Here is a 13,835-nt window from a genome sequence, read left to right as displayed (position 1 = left end):
TGCCGATTAGGCAGAGGATCCAGTTCAAAGTGCTTTGCATGTCCCACAATATCCTTAAAGGTTCCCCTGCTCAGATTCTTCAGAACCTTTTGTCTCCCTACGTTCCATGTCGCTCACTACGCTCATCGGACCTTGAACTAGCAGTAGTTCCACGGTTTAAGCGTAGTCTGGCTGGGGGACGCTCTTTTCGCGTACGTGCTGCTGTCCTGTGGAATGCCCTACCATTTGAAATGCGTACCCTTGCTGATCTGTTCTCATTTCGCAGGGCTGTCAAGACTTTTCTGTTCCCTTAGTTTTTTCTCTTTCATCAGTCCACTCTTTTAAGTTGTGTTATGTTGTTCCCTTGTCAGGCGCCGGGACGCTCCTTTGCTGGAGCAGCTGTGCGCGTAATATATGCTCGTAACATAACATAACATAACAGCAGTTGTTTATTGATACAGTATGCATTAAAAACTATTGCCTGCTGCCCACGCTATTCTTTAATAGCTTTGGAGGCCTGGAATAGGCTGAATTGTCACACTTGTAGTGTGCCAGATAGTAGTAGTTGTGTCGGTACAGTCATTGGCAATGACAGCAGTGGCAATGGGTGGTGCAAGCTGCAGAGGCCGCCTGACTAGCGCCCTGGCACTTATTGTTTTACAAATTAAGCACTGACTGGAAGCATTTCATGCTCCCCCATGAAGTAGGAGATCGGACAGAGTTTGGGATCTGCTTGTGTCCATAGCCCCTGCCCGATCCGCAAGCCATTTTACTGGGTGGATTTTCCAGCTGGTAAAATTGGGCCCAGTGCAGGGTGACCGGGCAGCCCGGATTTGAGGTTTAGTCCCTGTTCTTACTCACCTGTCTTCGTAAATTTAGCACAAGTCTCGGTTTCCAACAGGGTCGAGCAAACACAGAGGGAGGTAAGTTGTCATGTGTTCCAGTGCATGATTAGTTAGCAGCTCGAGCAAATACATTATCGTAGATGGTATTGTGTGTAAAGGTTGCATTTTAACTCCTTTGGTGTTCCATTGTCTGTGTTTTCTATATGGTGAGCGCTGTCAATCAAGCCATTCTGGGCCCCTGAGTGGACGTCAAATTTGTTTCCTACTTGTATGTTTGTGGAATGTCGTTGTTTCTAATTTTCAAACTCTGGGCACCCTAGCCTGATGTTCCTGCACCCGGTAGTACCTTAGCACTTGTGATCAGGCAGAGTGGCAGTTATCCTAGAGATACTCCTCCCCTTCCCCTCCCCGTGCTACTTACTAACAGGCCCTTACCCTTCCATTTCCCAGAAGGGCTGCTTCAGTTCAGAGTGTTTCATGCAACATCCATAAAGTTTCTTTTACGTCAAAACATGACCTCACATATGAGAACATGGAGGGTGTCACAGACACATTTTTTACAGTTATATTAGTGAGCTGCTGCTGTGTTATAAAACTGGAAACACACGTCACTAACTGAATATTAAATGTAAACCCATTTTAGAATTTGGACCAGTGTTCTTGTACTGGCCAAAGAGGGCATTAAAGAGCTGAAACTGGGTCATAAATTCAAAGATGCTTCGAACAGGGGCCCCTAGAATACGTTTTGCCTTGAGCCCCCAAAATCCTTAAGATGTCCCTGCTTTCTGAAGGGTTTCCATAGAGCTGTAACAGCACTTCTAAAGAGACCATATCATACTTTACATATACTGAGGAAAACATGTGAATGCTTGAATTAATCTCAGGCACTGGCAATTCCTTGATCGGCATCTATGTCCATCATTTTTGCCCACTATGATTCCTCTGACAGGAACCAGCCAAATCAGCCCTGGTCCTTATGGAGCTTATGCAGTAGAAGCAGTCTAGCCCAACTTACCAGGCCAGTTCCCTCCGAACCAGAACACAACCAACCTCTGACCCCTTTCGGTCTGTATGGGACCTCTTAGTAGGGTGCAGCTTGGTTCCAGTGGCTCAGAGAAAAAAAAAGGAAAAAAACATGCCTGATTGCCGCATCTCTCCTCTGTCGTCCCTCCGCGTCTCTCCAGGTCAGAACAGGAAGCACCAGGCTCCGCATAGCCAATCACAACACTGCAATATAGCGTTGTGGTTGGTCCGAGAGCTGTGGTTCGGCACTCAGACAGGCAGTGGGAACCTGGGCATGTTCTCCACCCAGGCTGTATTGCAGCCTGGGTGGAGAAAAATTAAAGTGAACATGAATGTTTGGCCGGCCCTAAACGGCCGGTTCAACATTCATGCGCACTTGGAGTGGGCAAACCACTGCTCCTGTGTGAGCAGCGGGGACCGCCCGCAAAGCTGCTGCAGCAGGAAAACATGAAATAAAGACATTGAGTTATCATTTTATGTTTCCTTTATTTCATACCTGTAAAGCTGTAGTGCAACACTCCTCCGCCTTAGCGGAGGAGCTGCCACTGTTTGACGATGACAGTAAGAATTAGTTATTTCTTACCTGTATTTACTTGCCTGTGACTCCGGTTGTACAGAGCTTGTATCTGTCATAGATCCACATAGTTGAATCATTCCCAGGGACAGGCTGAAAATTCTGGTACTTTTAAAATAGCAATACACTGGGTTTAAAAGGCCAGAGGCCCAATAACTGGGTTTTAGTAGCCCATTCACCACATTTGAACAACCCAAACGTCCGCTCATGAGGTGGAACTGCTGAGCTCTACTTGCCCTAGAGGCCCCTGTCGCCTGTGAAGGATAGTAAGAGTATTCAATGATCCCCTGACCAGGTGAGAAGGAATGGGTCATGTGTGAATCTATGAAAGATAATGGTGCTGGGACTGTAGTTGCTGGTAAGTAATTTCTTCTCTAGCAGTGGATCGTTCATAGATTTACGTGCTTGAATCAAAAAAGCAAGCATGACAGAGCCAGGAGAAGTGCGGTCTTTCATGACAGCTACTTGACATCTGTTCTGTGGATGCACACTAAGGATGGCAGCATCAGCTGACTTGGCATTGTGTTAAGTTCTCATGGCACCGGAGGGCGTGGAACATGGTAAAAGCTCTGAAAGGCAATTCATAATATGTTTGATCTTTTGAGCACTCCAGAATGAATCATTATCAGATCTTCTGAAGCTTGCTAGTTGGATTTAAGCAGAGAAGTACTTCAGGGCTTCCTTGGCTAGGCGGAGAAGATACTGCAGTATTTGTTGCGGGTATATAGAAATGGGAGTTAGTCTTTTATTCTTGCACGATAAGTAGAAACGCTTCACTTGAGATTGTAGCACATGCGTGCGCTTCTGCCGGTAGTTACCTGAAGTCTGCCAAGATGTCCAAATTACCACAGTTTAGGTTGTTGACTTCAAGTCGTCATGTTGGACTAATCTGTTGTTCTTGGAAAGAGGGTTTTGGATAATATTTCAGTGGATAGGCGGATGTCTGGCCAGTCTGACTAAATCAGTGTAATGAAACTGGCATGGCCATGCTGTGTATCAATATCCGAGATCATGTCTCAGTTCTGGTGTTCGGATGGGAATATGGCATGGCGAACAGGCACATATTCCTGCCCTCAGTGTCTGACTGCATGTGAATAACCTTTTGTTATCTAAGGAGTCACACTAATCAAACGGGCGCTTAGGGGCCCAAGCCTCTCTCTTTGGCAATCTTTGAACTGGAGTGGCCCACAAAGTATCCAAGCCTTGGAAAGTAACATAAAGTGGGGGTAGCAGCATACAGAGTTTTGGTGAATCAGTAGATTAACCAGACTTTTTTCATGGACATATAGTGTACTGACTCCACACATGTAAAGTTCTGCTGATCTGTAAATCTCAGATCGGTGCTCTGACATTCAGTGTGCATGTATGTGCAGTCAATCATTCCATGGTTCAAGCCAGGGGTCATAGCCCCATACCTGTCATGCACCAACACCGTGTTATGGAAAAAAAGATTCATGGCCCTTAGAATGGGCAAATGGTCACTCTTGTACCACCTGCCGAGTTGGAAACGTATAAACACGGAGGTAGCGTGCAGGGGGTGTGGTAGTGACGAGGAATCAATCGAGCATGTGGCATGTCACTGTCCAGTACTTCTCGACGACCAGAAGACCATGTTAAAAAGTGAATGGAACAAACTGGGTGTACGGACATGCAGACAAGCCATACTCTCATCAATGAATCCGGACAACCCAATGCTTAACATTCGGTTTACCAAGTCCATAACAAGAGCAGCAATAAGATTCACAACCGGGAACGCCAACAAGTAAACAATGGCCAACATTAAACGGGACGTTCCACCCCTTCGTATCGTGAAATAGCAGCCGATCGAGGCTGTATCCTTTACATAGACAACCCCGGACACCACGTGGCTCAGGACCATTAAGTCACCATATGTAGCGTTCCTACTGTTTTAATAGATTTGTGTTTTTAGCAGTATTTTTTACGTATCTTCATTTCGTCCTGTGTTCATTTCTAGTAGACGCTAACTCGTACTGTACAACAACGGCTCCCAAGTGTCCTTTTTAATATGATAAATGAGTTGTTTAACCATGTGAATTAATTTTATTTAGTTTTTTTTCGTTTTTTTTCTCTTTTAAACAATCTCAGATGAGTGCTAAATTAAAATTCTGTGATCCCATAAATGGACGATTGTAATGATTTTAATTAATCAAACAATAAAGTTTATATCAGTCAATGTATGAGACATGTATAGTTGTAGGTCTCTGTGTGGTGTGTGGTCTGACAAATGTTACAACGTGTGTCCTTATACTCTTGGCGTAAGCAGTATAGGCGTTTGGCATGAGAAATCAGCATACATCTTTTATTGTCCAGTTAAAGAGAGGGATAGTCTCCTTGTCAGTATAAATTTTAAATTAACGTTTCCCCTGAGCCATAAAAAAATGAAAATTACTCCTGAAACTACTCACTGTACAGTACAGCTGAAGCAGGAGTTGGCCGGAGTCAGGGAAGTTGAAGAAAAGGTCAAAATCCTGAGAAATGTAGCCATTGTCAAGCTAGATCTTTCAGGCGACTCCATCACATAGGTTGGGCGATAGAAATCTTAGCTGTGGTGGCCTCTAGTTGAAGTAAAGAGCTCAGTAATTCCACCTCATTGGCTGAAGTTGGGTTGTTTCAAATGGGGTGCTACTAAGCAAAGACTGTTTGTCCTACAGCCAATTTAACACTGTTTATTGCTGCTTTTCAAGTACTGGGGATTCCCATAATTTCTACATTGAGTGATTCAAGCATGTGAATCTATGAAAGATCCACTATTAGTGAAAGGGAGAAAGTTGTCAAAGAGGCAAATTTATTTTTGACTGCTTCACATCCTGGTCTCACGAGTCCTCTTTTTCTCTTTGCACATATTTAGGCGGGTACACTACAGGACCAAAAGAGCTGATCTCCCTCCTGCGCCAGCGGTCCAGGCCCTACCTCTTCTCCAACACTCTGCCACCTGCTGTGGTGGGTAGCGCTTCAAAAGCCCTGGACCTCCTTATGGAGAGCAATGTAATCGCCCAGTCTGTTGCATCAAAAACTCAGCGGTAGGTATAGGACCAGCACCACAATGTCTCTGCAGTAGCACAGTTGGGTTCCCCATAACGGTCTCCTCTGGGTGATTGCATAGGGCTGGTGCTGCACCTTAAATAAAACCATGGCCATCGTGCCCACCCGATACTGCCATTGTCTCCCTACTCTTTACATACTGGTTGTATATGATGTAGAATTTAAATCCATAGCACGGTGTCCCCATGACCACCCGCTCTTCATTTTAACTGTTCATGAGAAATTGTTTTCCAAATTTCTAGTGAGCATACACCCACAACACATTCTTTATTCTGAGCACAGAAGGTCGTAGAACTGTATTTGCTGCAAGCACACCAAGTGAGCTATGTGTCCCAGAATGTTGTAATGTTAGTGCATATGTAAGATGTAAGATGTATTCCCTTTTATAGAAAGAGTAACACTGGGCAATCTAAATGTCAGTCATACTTGTGCTGTTTAGACTAGGTGGTCACCACCCTATAAGAGTAAACCTCGTGAATGTCTAAAAACGAACTAGGAGGCCATTGACAAGTTAGTGGCAGCATTGTAGTGTCTGAATTTTGCATTTTCAGAGACCACAGCAATACTTGGAAGTTTTTTTTTTTTATACAAAGATTTATATAGTGCGAACTTGACCTGAGGGTATTGGGGATCAGAGCCCTTTACACGAGCACCAGTTGCGTTACATGAGGACACATTCATTTTTGTTAGGCACGGGGAGATTAAGTGATTTGGCCAGAATCACAGGATGTGCGCACCCTTGGCGAGGCTCGAACCCGGTTCCCCAGATTTGAGGTCAACCGCCCTAGCCGTTTGTACAACTCAAGGGCATCTAAGAGGAGTTGGCCTATTTCCAAATAAATGACCTAATGCCTGGTATCCAGCTTTACACCTTTTAACTCTTTTCTAATGCCCCAGTACCTATCCCAGGCATTACAATGTATGATTTTTGGTGCATTTGCTCCCCTTGCCATGAGAAAATATATTTACATTATGGTATTGCATCTTCTTATTGCTTAGTCTTGTCCTTCATTCACATTTTGTGACCTCTTCCTCCTGAGTCTACCCATGGTTCTATGAACCTATATCAAGAAAACCAATATCAGCATGCACATTGCCAAAAGCAGAAACCTAAATATTGTTACCCTATACCTAGAAAGTAAAGACAGAAATATTGATGGCAAAAATATTGCAGACAAAATAATAAAATACAACAGTAGGCTAAACCACAATAAAGAAATAACAAATATACCCTATACATTAAAACGATTGAAACAGAACAGCAATCCTATACAATTGCAGTGCTTCCTCTTCAAGAATAAAAGAAAACGCTAAAAGGAAATTAAAATATAGACAGACACCAAGTTATTCAAAATACAAAAAAACCTTGAAAGTAGTTTTTTAACCATAGCACAGAAGTAAGATGACATTTAAAAAAATATATTTTTAAATTAAAAAATAAAACCACACAACAAAAAAGTCTTCCTTAAGAAAAATGTGCCAAAAACACCACCAAACAGACCTCTAAAGCTCTAGAACTAAAATGAATATACGAAATGCGAGTTAAAATGTGCACATGCAATGTAGAAATGTTAATAAAAAATTTAAAAAAAGATATAAACCATCCCATATAGTGCATTTAAAACAATATTTTTCTATACTCTAAAACCCTCAGATAAAATGTCAAATCCTGCAAAATATATTAAATCCCAAAAAAGGGAAGTGCGGTTAAATTATAGAGGATATGCTTATAGTAAGAAGAGCACCACCACTCAGAAAAATCACAAGAATGAACTAAATATTATTCAAATGCATGCTAAGACAGGGATGCCTCTAAAAATGAAATAGTTGAAAGCATTGGGGAAAATAACCAACCCCCTTGATATTACTGAAATAGAAGTCATATTTTACAGGATATGAAAAAGGCTGGTAGGAGCTCACAAGAGCCAACAAGAATAATAGTTAAAAATATTATACCACACATTCCTAAAACACGCAACAGGCCTAATCCAAGGCATAAAGCCCCCAAAAAGGTTAAATGCCAGAAAATGTAGAACAGCTAGGGGAAAAACTAGCAGCACCTAAACAATATGAATATGTAGACCTACCCCCCACACTAATCGCACACAAAATAGACCCTTTTACTATATGACAACCTCAATAATAGAAGAATGATAATGTATGCTTCCAACAATTTACTAAACTTAATACGGCGCAACATATGGATGGTACATTGCACTTTCAAGTTTTGACCTACACCATTCAGTCAAATATACACAAACATCCCATTAGTGTATGCACTGTTACCCAAAAAAGTTCAACTTACAATAAGATGCCAACACGTATAAAACAACATACTAAGTATTGCAGACAAAAAGTAATCACAGATTTTGAACCGGCAGTGATTTTGACCATACTTTGAATCCACCCACACTCTGCAATTCAGGGATGCTACTGTCACATTAACCAGAGCATATGAAGGCACCTACAAAAATCCACCTTAATTACAACCTAGAATTTTCCCACAAAATAAAAAATGCTAATGGATTCACCACTTGTCCCTGTAAAAAGTCAGTAAACATTATATTTTCATTGAATTCCACTATTACCAACAACATGAAACAAAACTAGCTCCTCTGATGGATTATTCTGAATTTACTCGGGTTGGTCGCGTACACTGATCAGGTAATAGACGCCTACCCAACAATCTCATTCCACAGTGGAATGTCTGTGACAGGACCATGTCCCAAGAAGCAAAGAAAAAGAAAACTGTGGAAGCGTGCCAGTCTCCCAATTCAAGAAATACCTTTAAAAAACTAGGAGCTAAGAATGTAACAATTCCTAACCCAACCCAAACCAAAAATCTCCAAACAAAACTAACAAATGCATGAACTCCTGGCATGTAAATTCTGACTTTTTTTAACAACCCAGGCCCATCACATCTAGACTCAATAGAAAGAACGTCACATTAAAAACATTTTAGCCTCCTTAAACATGAACACCTATGCTATTATGACTATTTATTTTGAAATATTTAGTAAATTTAAAATCCCAATCTGGATTTTTAAAGACAAAATTCAGATTGATAATGAAATGTACTATAATGAATATTTACCAATAAATATACAATATGAAATAACACTATTGAAACAAAACACTATACTGTCACTCAAAAAATTCTAATACCATAAAAAATCATATATACAGACAAATAAAAATAACATTAACAATGTCCACCCAATAACATTAATAAAATAACATGATTTTCATAGCTGAAGTCCGCATGAGTGGAATGACTATTCAAAAATACAACCCCTCCCCCCCCCCCCCCCCAAAATCAATAATCAAGATTCCCCCCCCCCCTCCCCCAAAAAATATGGAACAAGAAACCAGAGCAATATAGAACCTTCATCACGAGTCCACTAATCAGGGGAATCCGTTCAAAACCTATCCATGAAAACATTTTCCTTTATATAAAAAGGCATCCAGAGTAAAAACAGCAGATGTCTGAAAATAAAAATCTGTGAAGGAAAAAACATATAAACCTACCTAAAATACTTACAGCTATAGTATATAACAAAGTACAGTAAAAAAGTATTAATCAATCCTAAACACAAAATAGTAAGAAAACCAAGAGTAAAATCCTATAGGAATTAATGTAAACATATTGTATTTATTCATCTTTATAAAATAAGGAAAATGTTAATTTAAAAGATTTAACTGTTTTCCTTAAAAATAAATGTTAATGAATAATGATGCAAATATAAATCCAATTGTTTCCATACTTCTTAATATATAATGAAAAAAGAAAGCCTTGTAAAAAATGTAAGTTCATTAAAAATTTCTGTACATGTTTTACAAAACTATAGAACTACAAATAACGTACACTACAATTATATCATATGTGTAATAATTTTGAAGTTGCGTTTTTTCCCTTGGACTTTAAAAAATTCAAAAAAAATGTGATTAATGAAAGACAATGCAGAATAAAAATAATATACTTAAAAGGGTGTTTATAACACTACAATGCAAAAACACTTTACAAAAACCGTGTTCATAAACAATTTATATTATAAATGGCTATCCTTCTAAATGTACAAACAAAAAAAAATAATGCAAACAGTTTATGAATGCCACATTCTCTATTCCCAATAAAAACGTAGCCACATTTGGGAAACTGTCACCCTTGGGGAAGTCAAATTTACTATTTCCCACTTAAAACTTAACCACAGTGGGAATAGTTTTGAACTTTGCAGGCGGTCATATTTAATATTCCAACTGCAAACTTAACCACATTCGGTTAAGTGTTGGGCTTTGGGGGTGGGGGAGAGAGGGTGAGATTTACTATTTTCATTCTAAACATAATACCATTGGGGAAAAGGCTGTCATTTTAGCTTTCAATTAAAAAAATTCAAAAATCTAACTAATATTTTAACGAGAATAAATAATATTTTAAGACCACGGTAATCTTGCCTGCAATATTCTAAACATGATATTTTTGACATCCTAGAATTTAAGACACAATATTTGTATCTCACAATATTCTTTTGATGATATTTTGTTGGAACATCTTTACCTGCTCCTGTCTCTCACTGTGGCAATAATCTGGAGCCCACTCCTCTATCCTATCTTAACCTCTTCACCCTTAGCCAATCCCTTCATGTTTCTATTGTGACTTTTACTCCTAGGTGAAGCTCCTACTTATACTGGCTGAAGTTAGATTTTTTTAAAAATAATATATGGAGTTCTGACATCACAATGCCTACTTCCAGAGCTAGCGGCCAAGGTCAAAGGCAGGTCCGAAGCTTCATTGCAACTGCAGTTCAAACAATAATATTGATGATTGGCTTGTGAAGAGTGATCAGCAGAATGGAGGTGTGGGAATGTGTTCACTTTTCCAGTAGTATAGGTCATTACAGGAAATATGAAATCTCTGCATGTTTCCGTACATTCTGAACTACAGCAATTTTAAATCTGACTTTTATTAAACTGATTCTAATGTATTTTTAGTACTAAATGCTGTTTGGTGTGTGTTTAATTTTGCATTATAAATCCTACTTTTATTCTTCATATCTACAAACATTCTTTCCATTTCCTATGAAAGAGCAAGACACCAAGGATTTCAGTGGTTTGTGGGAAAGGTGAGGGTGTGACCAAGCATTATAATGAATAAACCACCATCTGCCATATGTTAAAAAGATATTGTAAGTCCCCTTCGAGTTCCATTTATTTGCATAGGAACTCTGTGTAAAGGTGACAATAGGCTGAGTGCTTCAAATATGTAATAAAGATAAGATGGTATGGCAGCAACAGGTGACACTCCAGCTACTGTAACCGCCATGGATGGGTGTATACATACATTTGTTTGTGCCACACGCCATCACTTAACAGTAAGTGAGGTGTGTGGCTTTGCCATTTTTACACCAGTACATTCGGATTTTGGACTTGTTCCTCTGGTCACAGAACTCCTTGGTGACTTGCAATATCCTCGTAATGTACGGCAAGGGGGACTTTATCCCATATATTACATGCATATACACACTGATGTGACTCATTTCCTGGTATCTCCCTCAGGTTCCGCTCTCAGATGACCGCAGCAGGGTTCGTCGTCGGCGGTAACGATCATCCCATCTCTCCAGTGATGCTGGGGGATGCGCGGCTGGCATCTGTCATGGCCGATGACCTCCTGGAGAGAGGTAGGAGATATCCATCGGTTAACACAGAGCTCAGACATTGAAGCTATCCCTCACTTTACATTTCCTGGGGCAGTAGCGATATCTCACATGTTAAAAAGATCTTGCATTCTCTAACAGCAGAGCTATCCCTTTGGTTACAAAGATTTGAGATTCAGGTATTCGTCTATTCTTCCAACCTTCGGGCAATAAAGAGTTAATCTTCAGACAGCAGAGCTATCCCTTGAGTAACAGATCCCTGCAGTGGTGCATTTGAAGTCCTGCTGGGGTCAGGCATACATGTAGTGCTACTTCCCAGTGTCCACTCACATTATGGCATTGACTGAGGTTCTAGAGGAGCTGAAACTGGTGCATCTTTAGCAGACTGAATCAGTGATCTAAATTCACTGAAGTCTTGTATGGAGCAGGTACCAGTGTACCATTGCCAACCAGTTGCAAAATACAACAGTGCAGGGGTGGGAGGCAGACACTGGTGTAGCAGTGACACTCAGCTGCCAATCATGACTGATATCCATGGACACCAAACTTCTTTTTGGACTGACTCTGCCTTTCTCCTGCAGGAATCTATGTGATCGGATTCAGTTACCCCGTTGTGCCCAAGGGAAAGGCCCGCATTCGCGTGCAGATCTCAGCCGCTCACAGCGAGGAGGACATCGACCAGTGTGTGTCGGCCTTTGTGGAGGTGGGGCGCAGACATGGAGTGGTGTCCTGAGAGAACCATCCAGGGCAGAAGATGGAGGTGAACCCTAGGATAGGGCGAGGACATGTTTGACAAAATAGACAGGAGTCTTGAGGGCACGAGCATGCCGAATAATGGTGACGGTTATTTTGGAAAGAGTGGCCTCAGAGACAAGGACCCCATGTGATGGTGTACCTGCACGGTCGGTGTACCCTCCCACACCTTGTCAACGGTGTACCTCAATAAAAGCAATATGCTGAATCAGTGCGTCAGTGTCTTCTTTAAATCGAAAGACTCCTCCTGTGTGTTCCATCCTACTCTCTACTACAACAGGTTTCCTCTTTCTCTGTTACTTCCCTTTCTTTGTACTCAATGTTATCTTGTACCCACAATCGTAGATATCGGCCTGCCCTGGCCAGCTTAAAGAGCCAAGATGCAAAAGAACAGATTATTAGAGCACTATTACAAGATACCATAACACTTGCATCACTACTGCCACGCTCAGCCCACACACGTGTTTACCAAGCATCCTACCTTTTCAGGCCCCTTGTAGCCCCTCAGGTACCCTCCCTGTCTACCGTTGACACACAGTTGTCATGTAAATGTTATACACATCCATTTCAGTTCAATGAATGAGCCTCATCGAGCAAAGTAAACTCGCTCTAAATCCCTTGCAAACCCTCCCCTGCTCCTCTCTGGTGACTTCCAATGTTGAACAATCCATGGTTGAGGTGCATTAAAAAAAAGTATGGGAACTGTGATGCTGCGTGCAAAGGGGCGGGGTGAGTGAGCGTGGCTTAAAATGAAATAACTTTTTTCGGCCTTTTACCTTCCGGTAACTACATATAAAATAATGCAGAGCTTAAATTAAACGTCAATACAAGGTATGTTCATCAGTGGGAAATACACTATAGTACATCATGAAACCTCCATTAGTTACTGCACTGCAGAGGTCTATGTCTGTAACCAAAGAACCACAGAATTGAAACATGGTTGGTGCAGTGGAGAATAGTGGCTTGTGTATGGTTAGTGCTATAAGGTCCCAGTCCGGGACATTAAGCACAGTGGTCATGTAAGTCATTATTTTACACTTGCATTACACATAGTATAAAATAGACTGCCACATAAAGTGTGAAAAAGTTCAGGATAAAAATTGTTTCCAAAATATAGATTTTTTTTGCAGACGGTACGTAGTGAAGTTTTTTTAGAACTGTCCTTCAAAAGCACACACCTCAAAGCTTAACTGGTAGTTCCCTTACAATACCCCTCAAAAAAAATAAATGTGTGTCATCAGAAAGCTGCCCCACTTCGACCACTGGGAACAATTGTGCTCTTCTCTCTTCAGGTGTCTCCTACATCATCTCTCATCAACAGAACCTGCTTTTGCCTTCGGACAAACATCTTGAGCATACCCACAACCTGTTCTTGGTTAAACTACCTGGGTACTAGTTCGACAATGCTGTACACACTGGGTGCTCCTATCCCTGCTTAAAGTTGTCAAATGTGTCTATCTCCCCCGGAAATTGAATTGTGTGTGTTTCTCACCCCCAGCAATTTTTCACATCCTGTCCAACAACAATAAATGTGTGAAAGGTGTGGAGGCACCTCCCGGAAACACCACCCAGGGAGCTACTGATAGGTTCTCATCAGTGTGCTCCGCTTATCATCATTGGCAGCCTCCACACCACAAAAAATATGTGAAAAGATGTGCACAACTAAATTGAAATGAAAGTATGAAAAAAGGTAAAATACGCACCCCGAAATGTGTTTGTGTGCCTATCAACCCTGAACCCCTACTATAAGAGCAATAGAAAAAGATTTGTCTTGCTCCTACAATATAAAAAGGAGCTAAACCGTCACTGGCACTATTTCCAATTTTAATCACTGCTGTGTGTTTGCTCGCGTGAAAAACAATACCTACTGTCGTGCTCCATCAGTTTGTTAAGAGAAGCTAACATGTTTCATTGCCTTTTAAGGCTTTCAGGTTAATTCTTCAAGGC

The 13,835-nt window shown here is 41.0% G+C and overlaps 1 protein-coding gene across 1 annotated transcript in view; it reads left to right on the top strand.

Annotated features, from left to right (window-relative positions):
- Positions 1-12,096, top strand: part of GCAT (glycine C-acetyltransferase) — a 96,596-nt gene extending 84,500 nt beyond the window's left edge. Inside the window, exons 7-9 of the mRNA XM_086962941.1 lie at positions 5,291-5,462; positions 11,038-11,159; positions 11,717-12,096. Of these exons, the coding sequence (XP_086819067.1) occupies positions 5,291-5,462; positions 11,038-11,159; positions 11,717-11,868 (446 nt within the window). The 3' untranslated portion in view covers positions 11,869-12,096. The remainder of the gene's footprint in view (positions 1-5,290; positions 5,463-11,037; positions 11,160-11,716) is intronic.
- Positions 12,097-13,835: the final 1,739 nt, after the last annotated feature.

The sequence above is a fragment of the Lissotriton vulgaris genome, chromosome 1_1 (genome assembly GCF_964263255.1).
Source record: "Lissotriton vulgaris chromosome 1_1, aLisVul1.2, whole genome shotgun sequence".
Lineage (NCBI taxonomy): Eukaryota > Metazoa > Chordata > Amphibia > Caudata > Salamandridae > Lissotriton > Lissotriton vulgaris.
The sequence above is the reverse complement of the archived record's forward strand: the minus strand, read 5'-3'. Positions and strand labels throughout refer to the sequence as shown.